Genomic DNA, 16,645 nt, shown 5'->3' with positions numbered 1-16,645 from the left:
CAGGGGGCTGGGGATGGTGGGGAATCAGGTTAGTCATTCTGGGAGAAGCCCCTGCTGAAGAAAGACTCCTTTCTAAGCCCAATATGTTCTAAGCTTGACATTTTCAGGAATTTTGTCAACTTGGGATCAACACAGAAATGCCAGTACTCAAGGCACACCTTGTTAAGAACGTAAATAGAGACATTCCTTTCCATCCTACCCTCACCCTGAGTCTCTGTACTAGTTTGCTTGGAACTTTCTCCTCTTCCCTAAAATGGAGGCTGTCCCAGGGTGACTGTTCCCATTCTCCTAAAGTCTTGGGGACACTGATGATACATTACACAGCTCTATTAAAACAAACAAACAAAAAAATAATAATCAGGATACCACTAGTCTAGAACTCAGTGTCTCACTTGCCTGTGGAAGTGCTGATGTACTTCAAGAACAAATAATTGAAAGACATTATGTCATCTTTTTTTAGAGTGAAATGTGGATTTCTCATAGAAAGTCGAATATTTTAACTTAAAAATTAGAAATGTCAATAGTGTTTTTTTCTAAATTTTAAAAAATGTAATATGGCTAAAATTAGATTGAAAAAGAAGTCCATGACTGGTTTATGGGCCAGGGTTTCTACTTTAGATCAAACAATTTTAATATACTTGCCTTTAATATAAGTTTGAAGTATGCAACTAAGTATGCACTAACACAGTGGCTTCAAAAACATTGTCTTGCTCACATCAGAATTCATTTGCAGCTATTAAACATGAATTTGGAGTCTGCTGACACATTTGTAAATGCTTGTAAAGAAGTGATGATGTTTTTTAATCTGGAAACTGACTACTTAAGCTTTCTCTTTTAGAGATATAGTCTTTCTCACGGTTAATCTTAACATAATTAAAAAGAGAATGTCTTAGCTAAAGAGTGTTAGCTCTCCTGCTTACCCCTTATTATGGCATTCTGACATTAAATTCTCTCTATTACACTCAGTAAAGGCATTCTACCTACTGAATTAATACAAGCATTTTAGTATGTGCTTGAATATCTGAACATTATTCCTAACTGAAAGATGATGAATTCTAAGGGAGATTAAAAGGGCACAGGAAATAGTATCAGTGGCTATTGAAAGGCCTAGTCACTCTTCCTGAATCCCATCCATCCATCCATCCAATATGGAGCATCAACTGAGATACTCAGCACTGTTACATATCCAGGGATACTGAGATGAATCCCGGTTTTTCAGAACATAAACTCTGGCCCAGGACTAGGCCAGATTCTTATTTCTACATGTTCATCTGGCCACCCTTCCTGCTTCTATGTGGAATTTGCATTGGATGGACCATGCTTCCTATTCTTGTGACCTACTTGCTCATTTGTGACTTATTAACCTCTGTCTTGATTCCTACATACTCTCCGACACATATTTTAGTGCAGGATATTAGGGTAAGGGAAGTACATAGAACAAACCTGATTAACAGGTGGTACAATTTGAGAAGGATAGACAAATAACTTTTCATCTGATACTACCACAGTGCCTGAAGTCCCACAATTAAAAATGAACTTTTTTCCACCTTGTAGGTTTTGGTTTTTAAGAGTTTTCTATTAAGATGTAAAAACCACAGAAAAAGCTTTTATCTTTTACCTGTTTATAGAAAACTTTATTATGAATGATGCTATAGCTAAGAAAGGAGGAGGCTAAAAAGAATGGCTGTTGAATGCCAAAGGCCCATTTTTGCCTTAAATTTACAGTGTTCTCTAAGGTTGGTTGCAGATGTAAGGAGAGATTGGAGGCCTGCCAGAAAGCCTAGGACATGGGCAGAAATTGGTGGCTCACTGTCACATAATCTCAAGTAGAAAATTATCAGATACATGGTAGAAACTGTTATTTGAGAATACGGAAATCTTTGCAATGTAGGATTTTTATAGGTGAGAAGAGGTGGTTAACGATTTGGCTAAAGTCAGTGGTGAATGTGGGAGCTGGCTGCCCCTCCTCATAATGTAATGCTGCACATCACTCCAGGTCAATGCCTCTGCAGGATGTAAAGCACCTGCAGTAGAAGTCTTCAGGCTGGGATTCCTTTAACTTGTGGTACATGATTCCTTTTCAAGGAGTACAAGGTGGTATGGGAAGGACAGCTTTAAAGGAATACATTCCCAGATCTTGAATTTCCATATCTATTATTCTGATTAGTCTTTTTCATTTTTGACAATCATTTACCAAAACAGACGTTTCTGTTACTCATGTTGATATGTTGAACTGTACACTAGGAATAATTGTGATGGTCACAGTATAAAAGAAATTTTGAACACCTTAGAGTCTTATGGCCACAGAAAAAAAATTAGTTCTAATTTAAAAACATGTTCTGTTGGAGAGAAATATGAGTAAAATGAATTGTAAGTATGAAATATATTATAGTAGGATAAAATTCCATGGAGAAAGTAGAATGGAAATATAAGTTCAAGGAGAAAAGAAAGTGATGTCAAATTTCCAATTATAAAAAAAAGCCTGTTCATATATTTAAAGAATGAATAACTAGATATTACATTGCTAAGGTAGTTAGCAAAGAGCCTTTGGGTTAGTTTAAAAAAATAATGTAAAATTTTTATTTTCAAACACCAAAATGTATGATACAGTGGAAATTACATTATTTGATACTATTTAAACTGATTGTGAAAAACTTTTTAAACATATGCAAAAGGCTCCATAGCTTTGACAAGTTGTTTAGGGGTTCAAATGAAAGAGACATGGAAGACCCACTGTTTCAGTACTTGACTTGGAGTGGGCCATAGTGAAGGTGGACCTGAGAGAGATCAAGGTTTGCAAACTCAAATGTCCTAGCGGCCAAGGAGGTTTTCATAAACCAGTGACATGGGCCCAGTAGGCACTAGAAAATGGAAGAGCTCATGTCCAAAGGGGCTGCTACTACTCAGTTCCAAGCAAGCAGTGCTGTGCTCGACTTCAAAGACTCTTGCTAGATTTTTCTAGAAATTCTACATTTTTAGAAAATAGCTCTAAATTTTTAATATTGGCTTAAAAAATGTTAAGATGTTATATGGATCAAGCAAAGCACTTTGTTGGGCTAAATCTGGCCTTATGAGTCAATTATAACTGCTGTAGACGGAATGGCATGTAGACTCATCCTTTATTTGACCATATTCTAGAAGGGAAAGTGTCCAGTGGCTGATACTTGATTACTACAGTACTTTTTCTAAAAATATAGGGAACCAAGTGTTAGAGATTTTTATTTTGGTCTTTTAAAGTATTTATTTCCTAGTGAGTTCAGGGAACTCTAAAGGAATGCTGAACCAAATCTATAAGTAAGCAAGACATTCCTTACATTCTAGAACCGAATGCACTTCATAGTTGTTATATAAATATAAGATGTAATGTAATATAGATCTAATTTAATTATGTTCCAAGAATTCACTTTATGTTTCCGGTGTCATAACTTCAACAACTGATGACACTGTAGCAGTGAGGACATAATCTGCCTTGAGAACAACTTGTAGTCTGAAAGTCCCTTTTCAGCCCTGACTTTAAGGAACGTTTTATCCAGCCAATCATTTCTTACTTCCTGAAACTCCTTCCTCTTTGGTTTTCTTTCTGAACTTGCTACAGTTTCTTTGTGAGACTGTCTTCTAATTCACTCTTTAAATGTTGGTATTACCTATAATATTCTTGTTTCCCTTCCTTCTTCTCCCCTGACTTCCTCATCTCTTTTCCTTTCTTCTCTTCTCTCTCCTTCCATTCTCCCAGATCAACCTTTTTTCATCTCCATAGCTTCAAATATAGTCTCTGTGCTGATGCATTTCAAATCATTCCCTTTTACCCTGGTCCCTCACTTAAGATCCAAACCTGAATATTTAGGAGCCACCAGGCCTGATGTTGACATCTAAACTTACCAGTTTTCTCCTGCATGTTGGCTGAACCAAATCTATTTGTTTATTAGCATAAACAAACAAATGCTCTATATATTTTTCCTTCAGTCAGCCATCATGGTGAGAAGCATGAGCTTTGGAAGATTGTCCCTCAGTTTTTCCTCAGCATTCCTCTTGTTGGGAAGCTCGTCTTCTCATTTTTATTTCCACTCTCCAGATTTGAGGCCTTAACCTCATTCTTTTGGAACACTGTAATAACCTCCCAGCCTTTGTGATGTTGCTTCTAAATTTATTTCTTCATACTTTCATAAGAGTTATTTTGCCTCAAAACCAATAGGAACATGCCATTCCTTTTCTCCAAAGCCTACATGGCTCACTATGCTCTATAAAACTCTCACTCCTTACCATGGCATCCGAATAGCATTTTAATATTACGCAAAGTTATCAGTGAGTGTTCTGCTCCCCCAAAATGAATGTATTGCTAGTGTTCTGGAAAGACCAGGTTAAATTAAGCAAAATGGGTTTCCTTTGTCTGGAACATTTCAGAGCTGCTAAAATGCTAATATGAATTGTGAATCTCTGCAATTTCTCAAATATACTGGGTCAGGGATCCTCCCACTGAGGAATGACTATGAATAGCTAAGGGCGGGTATTTGCTGAAACCCAGCTGGGGAACTCTAGTAGACAATTGATGGTGCCCGCAAGCTACCTGTCAGGCCTGCCTTCTGCTGCCTGGCTTCTCTCACTCTCTGCCCCTGCCACAGCAGCACTGGTTCTAAAAGAGGCCACATGCCATTAAGCCTCTGGGCTCCTGCTAATTCTATTCTCTCAGTTCCTAATGCCCTTTCCTCCATTCTTTACTTGTTTAAAACCTGTACATCCTTCAAGAATTCATAGAGAATTTTCTGTTACCTCTTCATCTCCTCTGTCATTTATAACTCTCTCCATTACTTTATTCTTTCTTATGTCATGTTTGTGTGAATGCCTATTTTTCCTAGCAAACTCTAAGCTTCATTGTTCAAATTCATCCACTCACTCAGCATTCAACAATATCTAGCAAAGGTTATTCTAAGCACTAATCTGAGTATAGGGTTGAGTTCTTATTCCTTTCTATAGTGATATGATTTGGCTGTGTCCCCACCCAAAATCTCATCTTGAACTGTAAGATTCAATTGTAATTGTACAATTCAATTATAATTGTAATTCTAGCCCTATATTCTCCACGTGTGGATGGCAGGACCAGGTGGAGGCAATTGGATCATGGGGGCGGTTTACCCTATGCTATTCTTGTGATAGTGAGTGAGTCTCACAAGATCTGATGGTTTTACAAGTGTCTGGCATTTCCCCTGCTTGCACTCACTCTGTCCTGCCACCCTGTGAAGAAGGTGCCTGCTTCTCCTTTGCCTTCCGCCATGACTGTACGTTTCCTGAAGCCTCCCCAGCCATGTGAGTCAATTAAACCCCTTTCCTTTATAAATTGCCCAGTCTGTGGTATTTCTTCATAACAGTGTGAGAATGGACTAATACAGATCGGATTTGCCATTCTTAACAAAGCACTTGCGAGGCGGTTGTGGCACAGTGACTGAGAGCATGGTCTCAGGGTCAGGTGGCCTGCCTCTGCTGCTTTGCTCCGCCGCCATTTCTTAACTATGTAACCTTGGGAAGGTTGTAAAATATGATACGTGAAAATATGCTGTTATTCTTAGGCATTTTGGAGTATTTTCAAGATATAATGTAAACTTTTAACTTCAAAATAATGAAGAAAAATGTTTTAGCAAAGCAATATACTTTAGAGCCAAACAATAAAACTATAAGATAGTAAAATGCACTTTCGAATAAATATTTTAATAACTTCAACTGGGCATGGACATATCTTCTTGCTCATGTGGATATCTAGAAATTAAAATGCACTGTGATTTTTATAGGTGTCAGTTCAAAATTTTTCTGAGGAGAAGCAATTTTTAAACTGCATATTTGATTTGAAAACAACTCAGATTAGTTTATGGTTTTCTTTTAATGTTCAAAATAGAATTTCCCCAATAAAATATCCACTATATTTCTATTATGAATGCAGCTATCATTTAGACACACAGGAAAGAATGATATCCACTAACTGTTTCACCCAGGAGCGTGTGACCTTTAATCAGGCGGTTTCATGGTCTTTTATTGCCTTAGCCTGTTTCCAGCATCATATGCTGATGAGCTGGGACCTTTAGGACTGTTTTCCTCTCATTCTGTAAGAACTATTCACTGGGGTCTCAAAGTTGAGTGGGACTGAATATATAGGAGGGTCAAAGAATTATTGTATGTGATAGCCCTTGGAAATTATAGAACTATACCATGCTCATTATGTTGCCTTTGAAAGTTTCTGCTTCAAAGGAACTCCATAAGAAGGTCTCTTTGGCAGGCCAGAGGCAAAACTCCCTCAGTGAGATCCCTATCAACTGTCTATAGCAAACTTAATAGTATCTTGGTGTTCTAGCAAGATTCCAGGACAGGGATATTTACATTTAGTTAGAGTATGCCTTTTTTGAAAGCAAGTTGTAAATTATTTTTAGGTTGTCTTATATTTTGTGCCAAGAACAAAATATCCTAGAGTTTTCCTGGGATTAGGAATGGGTCATGAGAATCAGGATGTGCTAAGGGTGACTGATACTACTTTGCAACTTCATGGGAAGAAAATATAAATTCTAACATAGCAAGAGTGCCTCCTTGTAATGTGGTTCATGGGTTCATACATACCAGTTTTCAATGCAAATATCAAATCATCAAACTCCTGGGACTCCTCATCAGCTATCAGCGACCCCTGGCCATATCCTCCAGAGGATGGGAATGTGGCTCCATTTTGTGGACTTGGCTTTAAATCAGGGCTGGCCTGACTGGCCTGTTGGAAGGATGCTCTCTCCCAGTCAGGTGGCACCTTTTTAGATTGGGATGGGGGAAAAAGAAATCATAATATGAATGCATACACATTCACTATGAAATCCATATGAACAATTGATCTCTGCCTTTCCTTACAAAGACCTTGTTAAAGGGTGGTGGCACTATTCTGAAACTAGACCTTTACTTATTTATAATTTTTTTTGGTAGAGATGGAGTCTCATTACATTGCTCAGGCTGGTCTCAAACTCCTAGGCTCAAGAGATCCTGCCTCAACTTCTCAAAGTGCTATGATTACGGGTGTGAACCACCATACCTGGCCTTAAATTTTGGTGGGAGGATTGCTTGATCCCAGGAGTTAGAGACCCGCCTGGACAAGATGGTGAGACCTCCATATCTACAAAAAATTTTAAAATGTAAAAAATTAGTTGGGTGTGGTGGTGTGCACCTGTATTCCCAGCTACTCAGGAGGCTGAGGTGGGAGACTCACTTGAGTTCAGAAGTTCGAGGCTGCAGTGGGCTATGATCATGCCACTATGCTCCAGCCTGGGTGACAGAGAGACACCCTATCTCTACTAAAAAAACAAAAACAAAAACAAAACAACTTTAATTTTATCTTTATTCTTTAAAAATTATGTCTCTCCCTGAGACAATTTAATCTGTGATTCTAAACAATGTCTCTATTTGAATTACTTATAGATTTCTATGTTGTCACGTGTGGGGAATGAAAACTAATTTTTAACCCAATAAATACATTTTTTGGGAAGATGTGTACAAAGAAAACTCTGTTAAAAAATATAAGAAATGGAGACGAATCCTCCTAATCCTTTATCTAAAATGCCACACAGGATTTTGAATACAGTAGGTATCTATAAGGACATACTAAATTGAGAAAAATACTTTCATAGCATTCCTCCTTGTTTTGGATTGAATGATTAAAAAGATAGCTCTATCCTGGAATGATTAAATGTATTTACATCCCTCTAGGTTACTGATAAACAACCTCTTAATCCTTCTTTCCTATACTTTCCTTTCTCTGCATGGCTTTTTAGAATGTCTCTGACAGCACCTCACTGACAGCTGAATCAAGGCCAATTCTAAGCCTCTGAGGAATGCAGAGCACACTTCAGGCTCTGCTGTTGCACAACACCCAAATGAGCACCCAAGTGGTGGCTCCGGCCCAAGAATTGGACTGTTAACAGCTACTGCCTACCAACATAGGGTGTTCTGAGAGACAGCAAAGACACTTCATTTCTGACAACAGCGATCTGAGAACTTTAGAAATGAACTTGAGAGGAAAAGATGAACCTTAAAAAATTTCACTAGGAAGTTGAACATCTAGACCAGCAGTGTCCAATAAAACTTTCTGCAGTGATACAAATGTGTTATATCTGTGTTCTCCAATATGGCAGCTACCAAACACATGTGGCTGTTGAGCACTTAAAATGTGGTGAGGGTGAATGATAAACTGACTCTTTAATGTTGCCTAATTTTAGTTTAAATTTAAATAGCCACATGCAGCTAATGGTTATTGTATTGGACAGCTCAGATCTAAACAAATGCTAGACTGAGCAACCATTCAAAAAAATTTTAAGATTCATTTCTGAATTCTTGATCCTAAAACATCCCTGTTTCCATTGGACCTGCTGTGATGAAATAAGTCTATTTTAAGAACTTTGGGGATAGAGAAGTCATACTAGATTTCCAAAAATTTAAGGATACTAAAGATATAGCTTGATTTTTAAAAACTGTACTTGAACTAATTCATTTTGTAACTGAAATTTTGATCAAAATCCTTGGATCAAAATCCTTCATTTCTTTCACCCCCAGCACTTGACAACCACCTTTCTACCCTGTTTCTGTTACTAGTTAATAATTCTGTATATTAAAATTTCTCATTAAAACTAAAAATACATACAGTACTTGAATTGTGAATATTTACCTTAACTTTAACCTAACATAAGTAAAATTACTTTCCATATTGCTACAAAGGACCAAAGTTATCTCTGGGCAGGTAAGTTATCAGTCTATTGATCTATCTATCTGCCTATCTCTCCATCCATCTATCTATTAATATAAACTGTTACCTTTTCAGACAGGTGTACCTTCATTTCCTGCCATTTTTCAGGAAGTAAACACAAATACTGTTTTCCTTGGGTCCTTAATACAAAGAGGGCAATACGAGCTCATAAAAAAATGGTAACCAAGCACATCTTGGACACTGCAGAAATTTTTAGAGGCCTTTGTTACTATCTCCTCCTGGCCAGAGGAATTCAGGGATGTTTTAAAATGTGAGCAGTGCCCCAGTGCTAGGGGCAGCATTACTGACAAGCTGGTGGCAATGGGATTCATGCACAGGAAATAAAAATGATGAGGACAGAATGCAGAGAGCAGTGGGAGGTAGATTTGTACAGAGGAAGTCCTGGCTAGATTTTCCAATAGTGCTGCAGAAGCACTCTTCTGAGCTTTTTTTCTGAAATATTTTCTAGTATGTAAATTGAAAAGAAGTTTGGCTTAATTTCTTTTCTCTGTTTTTTGGGATTGAGGTAGTGAGTTGGAATGGGTGGAGGAAGAGAGCTATGAAAGTATTTTTAGGAAAAATAACATCTTAAGAATCATTTCCTTGGCAGACCCAGTCACTGGCATGTCAAATTAGAAAGATTTTGAAGAAAGAAATGTCAAATTATACTCTATCTGATTTCCCAATACAAACTGCTGGTCAGTCTAGTTCACAGGGTGGGGAAGAGAAAGAATTAGACAATGGGTGTGATGCTGCAGTAAGGAAATCAAGTACCATAGGTCAGAAGATGTCAGTATGTAAGATTTAAAAATCACCTAGTGTCATTCATCTTGTACTCTTTACAAGGTAGACAGCCTGTCAATGAGACACAGAGAGAGACAGAGACAGAGAGAGAGAGAGAGACAGACAGACAGACACACAGAGAGAGAGACAGACAGACAGAGACAGAGAGAGAATGAAAGGGCAAGGGCAGACACCTCCTCCATAGCACTGATGAGATTCTGAGTGGACTTGCTGATTTCCCCTCCAGCAGGAGGCATTCCACTCCCGGGCGTGAAAAAGGCTGTGCTGGGTCCAGGATGCCCATTCATTTCCACAGTGTAACTGGCCTTCATAGGGCAACACGTTTGGTTGTGTAAAATGAAATAAACCACGAAAACATAAAGTCCCTGAAAAAAAAAAGAGAACATCAGTATGTCAAAGGCAGTCCTGCTACTGTAGCTGAAGAATAAGCATGGTTGTATTGGTCCATTCTCATGCTGCTATGAAGAAATACCCAAGACCGGGTAATTTGTTTTTCTTTCTTTTTTTTTTTTTTTTTGAGATGGAGTTTCATTCTGTCACCCAGGTTGGAGTGCAGTGGCACAATCTTGGCTCACTGCACCTCTGCCTCCTGGGTTCAAGTGATTCTCCTGCCTCAGTCTCCTGAGTAGCTGGGACCTCAGATGTGTGCCACCACACCTGGCTAATTTTTATATTTTTAGTAAAGACAGAGTTTCATTATGTTGGCCAGGCTGGTCTTGAACTCCTGACCTCATGTGATCCACTCACCTTGGCCTCACAAAGTGCTGGGATTACAGGCGTGAGCCACCGTGCCCAGCCAAGACTGGGTAATTTATAAAGAAAGAGGTTTAATTGACTCACAGTTTCACATGACTGGGGAGGCCTCAAGAAACTTGTAATCATGGTGGAAGGCACCTCTTCATAGGGTGGCAGGAGAAACAATGAGTGCAAGGAGGTGGGAATGCCAGACGCTTATAAAACCAAGAGATCTCATGAGACTCACTAATTATCATGAGAACAGCATGGAGGAAACTGCCTCCATGATCCAATTATTTCCACCTGGTCCTGCCCTTGACACGTGGGGATTATTACAATTCAAGGTGAGATGTGGAGAACACAGAGCCAAACCATATCATTCCGCCCCTGGACACTCCCAAATCTCATGTCCTCACATTTCAAAACACAATCATGTCCTTCCAACAGTCCCCCAAAGTCTTAACTCATTCCAGCATTAACCCAAAAGTCCAACTCCAAAGTCTCATCTGAGACAAGGCAAGTCCCTTCCGCCTCTGAGCCTGTAAATTCAAAAAGCAAGTTAGTTGCTTCCTAGATACAATGGGGATACAGACATTGTGTAAATACACCCATTCCGAATGTGAGTAATTGGTCAAAACAAACGGGCTACAGACTCCATGCAAGTCCAAAATCCAATAGGGCAGTCATTAATCCTTAAAGTTGCAAAATTATCTTTGACTCTATGTCTTACATCCAGGTTCATGCTGATGCAAGAGGTGGGTTCCCACGGCCTTGGACAGCTCTACCTCTGTGGCTTTGCACATTACAGACCCCCTCCCAGCTGCTTTCACAGGCTGGCTTTGCGTGTCTGTGGCTTTTCCAGGTGCATGGTGCATACTGTTTGTGGATAAACCATTCTGGGATCTAGAAGATGGTGGGCCTTTTCTCACTGAGGCAGTGCCCCAGTGGGGACTCTGTGTGGGGGCTCCAACCCCAATTTCCCTTCTGCACTGCCCTACCAGAGGTTCTTTATGAGGGCTCCACCCCTGCAGCAAACTTCTGCCTGGGTGTCCAGGCATTTCCATATACCCTCTGAAATCTAGGCAGAGGTTCCCAAACTCAATTCTTGCCTTCTGCATACCCACAGGACCAGCAACATGTGGAAGCTGGCAAGGCTGGGGGCTTGCACCCTCTGATGCAATAGCCTGAGATGTACCTTGGCCCCTTTTAGTCATGACTGGAGCAGCGAGGACACATGGCACACAGCAGGGAGGCCCTGGACCAGGTCCAGGATACCATTTTTCTCTCACAGGCCTCTGGGCCTGTGATGGGAGGGGCTGCGGTGCATGCCCTGGAGATATTTTCCCCATTGTCTTGGCAATTAACATTTGGCTTCTCATTACTTATGCACATTTCTGCAGGTGGCTCTAATTTCTCCCCAGAAAATGGGTTTTTCTTTTCTACTGCATCGTCAGGCTGCAAATTTTCCAAACTTTTATGCTTTGTCACGTCTTGAATGCTCTGCTGCTTAGCAATTTCTTCCACCAGATAATCTAAATTAACTCTCTCAAGTTCAAAAGTTCCACAGATTTCTAGGGAGGGGGTAAAATGATACCAGTCTTTTTGTTAAAGCATAGCAAGGGTCACCTTTACTCCAGTTCCCAACAAGTTCCTTGTCTCTATCTGAGACCACCTCTGCCTGGACTTCATCGTCCTCATCACTATCAGCATTTTGGTCAAAGCTATTCAACAAATCTCTAGGAAGTTCCACACTTTTCCACATTTTCCTGTCTTCTTCTGAGCCCTCCAAACTGTTCCAACCTCTGCCTATTACCCAGTTCCAAGGGCGCTTCCACATTTTTGGATAGCTTTATAGCAGCACCCCACTCTCTGAGGTACCAATTTACTGTATTAGTCTGTTCTCACACTGCTATAAAGAAATACCTGAGACTGGGTAATTTATAAAGAAAAGAGGTTTAATTGACTCAGTTCCACGTAGCTGGGGAGGCCTTAGAAAACTTACAATTATGGCAGAAGACACCTCTTCACAGAGAGGCAGGAAAGAGAATGAGTGCAAGCAGGAGAAATGCTAGATGCATATGAAACCATCAGATCTAATGAGACACACTCACTATCATGAGAACAGCATGGTAAACTGCCCCCATGATCCAACTACTTCCATCTTGTCCTGCCCTTGACACATGGGGATTATTACAATCCAAGGTGAGATTTGGGTGGGAACACAGAACCAAACCATACCAATGGTTGAAAGCATCACTGGTTTTCCACAAGCATTCTTCAAATTCTACTAAAAGCTGAGAATTTACAGAACATGTTAGGAGTCTAGCAAGCGACCATGGCAAATTCTGAATGTCACAAAAAATTTAGTCAATGTAATTTAGGAAAACTGACCTCTCACTAACAAATCTTTTTTTTTTTTTTTTTTTTTTTTTTGAGACAAGGTCTTGCTCTGTCACCCAGACTGGAGTTCAGTTAGAGTGCAGTGGTGCAATCCCAGCAGTGGTGCTACCTGCCTCCTGGGCTCAAGCGATACTCCTACCTTAGCCTCCCCTGTAGCTGGTACCACGGGCATGTTTCACCACGCTCGGCTAGTTTTCTATTTTTATTTTTTATTTGTACAGATGGTGTTTTGCCATGTTGCCCAGGCTGGTCTTGAATTTATGAGCTCATGAGATATGCCCACCTTGGCCTCCCATAGGGCTGGGATTACAGGTGCAAGACACCATGCCCTCAAATTCTTCTCTTGGTAAAAACTTAAGCGAAGCTGAAATCTAGCTCTATTAATACATGAAAACAGAATTGCAGAAGTATATCTGATTAGCCATGTACATTTTGTTTTAGAACGGAAACTTCTTTCCTTCCAAAAAAGTACCATATTTTTCCATCTATTTCACTTATTTCCCTTTTTTTCTTAGCAAAATGCATAAACTGGGGTACAAATAGTGATCCATTCACATTGTAGATTTCTGAAAGGGCAGCATTAATCAAGCCTCCTGATTTCATTTGTATATCTCACCTACCTATCTCATTTGAAAATAGAATCACTGGGTAAGGACTCAGAGGAATTCAGTAGATTGCTTAATATTTGGCATGCCTTGCCTCACAGTAAATGTTACGAAAGGATAAAGCTAATGCTAATGCGTGCATTCTTAAAGAGCTGCTGGCCCTTTAAATTCTTTTGCGACCCAGTCAAATTCTTGACAATTGCTCTGCTTTTGTCACAGACAGCAACTCAAAATTTGTATTGCTGTTCCTGACATCGCCTACACTAGCTCTCCTTCATGGTCTCTACAAAGGATCTATTGTATACTTCTAATGGTGTGTCTATAAAGCTTGGTAATTGTGACCTTTATGCTCAGCCAATAAAATATGTTAAATTATGACTCTTGTATCTATTCATCCTGGTGCTTATGTTTCGGAAGCAAGTAAGAATCTCAATTAAATAGTTACTAAAATTATTAAATTAATACATAAAAATAAAAGCAAGGCATTCAGCTTATTAAAGAAGAAAATGAGTTAACATCAAGATTTTTCAGAAAACATGAGTAAGTATCTTCATTTTGTGAAAAATGGCATTCTCCCATGGTTCCTAACATTTCTGGGAGTGTAGAAGCAATAATTTTCATGTGGGCCTGAAACTTACATCTGTTGATATAATCATAAAAAGTCTGTTAGAAAATACCCAGGACCTAAGAATTACAAACAACTTTTATAAAAGTGAAATTAGAGGGCAATGCTCAAGGTATGTAGGCTAGCGTTTGATTTCTGCTGCCATTTCTGGAATACTATTATAATTTAGTCCTTTCTCCCCTTTCTACTCGAATGATCCCTGCTTGGGTTGGCATCTAATCTGTATTGTTAAAAAATATGTTTTAAAATCAGTGGTTTATCTGCTAAAAATACTTTTAAGTGTAACTGCTCTAACCATGATAGAAAAGCAAACAAACATGTGTTTCCCTTTGAATTAGAGTTGTTTGTTTTTTTGGAAACAATAATAATATTCTAAATTGTGTACGATAATAAGTGAATTAGTTTCATGTGCAAAGGACATCATGAACATTAGCAGAAACAAATCTTCCTGAAAATACTCACACACATCCAAAATTTTTCTTGTACAATAAACTTTTCACATGGGTATGACCTAATTACATTGGCTACAGCAATAGACAAAACAGGAAAAAAATAAAACTGTCAGCCTTAAAAATTGTGCAAATGTTACTGATTTATTTCAGGATTTCTCTCAGTGTTGTGAAGTGATAGGGTAAAATCTAGATCGGGAAACAAAATCCATGCTTTAAAATCCATCTCTAAGGACCCATTTGTTAAAACAGTGTATTCTCCCTCTTGTTTGTTTTTATATCTAGCCTTTTTTGCTTCAGGAAAGGATCTGCCTGCTGAAATTAACTTGCATGTGAAAGCTGCATTTTTTTTCTTAAAAGCATAGAAATATACAGTAAATATTGTGAATCTTTGAGATGTGCTGCAGTAAACACAAATGCTTAAAATGGAAAGAAAAGAATGTTTAAATGCATATCGTATGACATTTGCCTGTGTCCAGCCCAAGCTGGGCAAATATAGAAAATGAACTTTCATTATCCAAAGTACTCAGCTGTGGAGGTTTCTGACCTCAGGATAAAAACAAGTCCCCGTTCCAAACACTGCACGTTAAATCTCAGGCTCCCTTTTGTATGCCAGTCTGTGAAAGAATTGTAAGAGAGAATCTGGATTCTCAATTATTTAATCCAAGATTGCTGATCACCCACTATGTGCATTGCCAAGCACTGAGATGTAAATATAAAATATTTGGCTCCTAATCTCAAGTTACTCACAAATACAACAATAGCTTAACTGTTTACAATATAACAGCTTAACTGTTTTAGAAGCAGGACCTATATAATCCATCTGTTCTTCCTATTCTTTACCTAGTGAAAGCTGACAGGGAAGGGAATTCTTTCTATGCATTATGATTTTGATTATTTTGTTGGTTCTCCTACTACAATCATAAAAAATGCTTTCAAAAGTCTTTAGTTAGATTGGGCATAGTGGCTCATGCCTGTAATCCCAATGGCTTGGGAGACCAAGATGGGAAGGTCACTTGAGACCAGGAGTTTGAGACTAGCCTGGGCAACCTAGAGACCCCATCTCTACAAAAAATAAAAAAGAAATTATCCAGGCATGGTAGCACACCTCTGCTATCCCAGCTACTTAGGATGCTAAGCAGGAGGATTGCCTGAGCCGAAGAGGCTGAGGCTGCAGTGAGCCATGTTTGCATCACTGCATTGCAGCCTGGGTAACAGAGCCAGAACCTGCCTCTAAAAACAAACAAGAAAATATCTTCAGTAATATCTGGATTGACCATACACACTATTGATGGTAGCAATGGCCCATCTGGAGTGGCTGCTGTGGAGAAGCTGGCTGCAAAAGGGGAGGTATGGCTGGGCTTTGAACTCCATAGAGCTGGTGGGGGCTGGCAGAAGACAGGAGCCCTGACCTTTTGGGTGCCACTGCAGCCACCCAAGCTGCAGCTGCAGACCTGGGCATATCTACACTCTTAAGGGCCCAGGAAGCCCCCTGCTGCCCCTGCAGGCTCAGAAGTGCCAGCTCCCACTGCCTGGCCTCTCCACACTCCCAGTGCCTGCTCCAATCTCAGAGCAAAGTTGAGGCCAAGCCCAGGCACAGTTGCAACCCAGTCAGGTATACACACACTCAGGGCAGCACTGACATACTATCCCCCTGCTGCCTTGACCCCTTCCAGACTTAGAATGCCAATGAACATGGGAGGGAGGCTGAGTGGGGCTGAGGGCAGCTTAGCACTGGCCTGCAGGCTCCCCTCTGTACAAACGGCCTGGGCATCATGAACAGTGGCAGCAGGCAGACAGGCTCTGGAGTACAGGGGGAAGGTCCCTGTTGAGGCCCCAACTTTAAGCTAGGGAAGGCCTGAAGCCTGGGGACCAGGCTGTCAGTTCTGCAAACTGGAGTGGGAACTTATGGTGCTTTTTCTCGGCCTGCCCATGGCCACCCATGAACCAAGCAGCATGCACTTCCTCCCTCTGAAGCCCATAAAAACTCCAGACTCAGCCAGACTTGAGCACTTGATGGGATGACCTGCCTGCGGAAATAAGCTACCTACTTTGTTGTCTCCTCTCTGCTGAGAGCTGAGCAGACGTAGGGACGATCAGCTGCGGAGAGGAGCACTGTGAGTCTCCTCTGAGCTCTACCACTCAATAAAGCTCCTCTTCACCTTTCTCACCTTCCACTTGTCTGCATACCTCCTTCTACCTGGGCATGGGACGAGAACTTGGAACGTGCCGAATGGCAGGGCTGAAAGAGCTGTAACACACACAGGGCTGA

General features: G+C 40.1%; 1 protein-coding gene across 12 annotated transcripts in view; it reads right to left on the bottom strand.

Moving 5' to 3' along the window:
* ADGRV1 (adhesion G protein-coupled receptor V1) overlaps positions 1–16,645 on the bottom strand; it is a 597,366-nt gene that overhangs the window by 4,178 nt on the left and 576,543 nt on the right. For 11 of the 12 annotated variants that reach the window (XR_012413865.1, XR_012413864.1, XM_005557361.4 and 8 more), the window contains 2 exons: positions 9,733–9,924; positions 6,598–6,775 (listed from right to left, as the gene is read on the bottom strand). Coding sequence is in view for 9 of the 12 variants with exons in the window: in XM_005557361.4 (XP_005557418.3) it covers positions 6,598–6,775; positions 9,733–9,924 (370 nt within the window). In the remaining 3 variants the exon portion in view is untranslated. Of the gene's footprint in view, positions 1–6,597; positions 6,776–9,732; positions 9,925–16,645 lie in introns of those variants that run through there. The other variant, XM_065546494.1, reaches the window with a different exon arrangement.

Source organism: Macaca fascicularis, chromosome 6, assembly GCF_037993035.2.
Source record: "Macaca fascicularis isolate 582-1 chromosome 6, T2T-MFA8v1.1".
In the NCBI taxonomy this organism is placed as follows: domain Eukaryota; kingdom Metazoa; phylum Chordata; class Mammalia; order Primates; family Cercopithecidae; genus Macaca; species Macaca fascicularis.
Note: the sequence above shows the minus strand (reverse complement) of the source record. Positions and strands in the feature narration are given on the sequence as shown.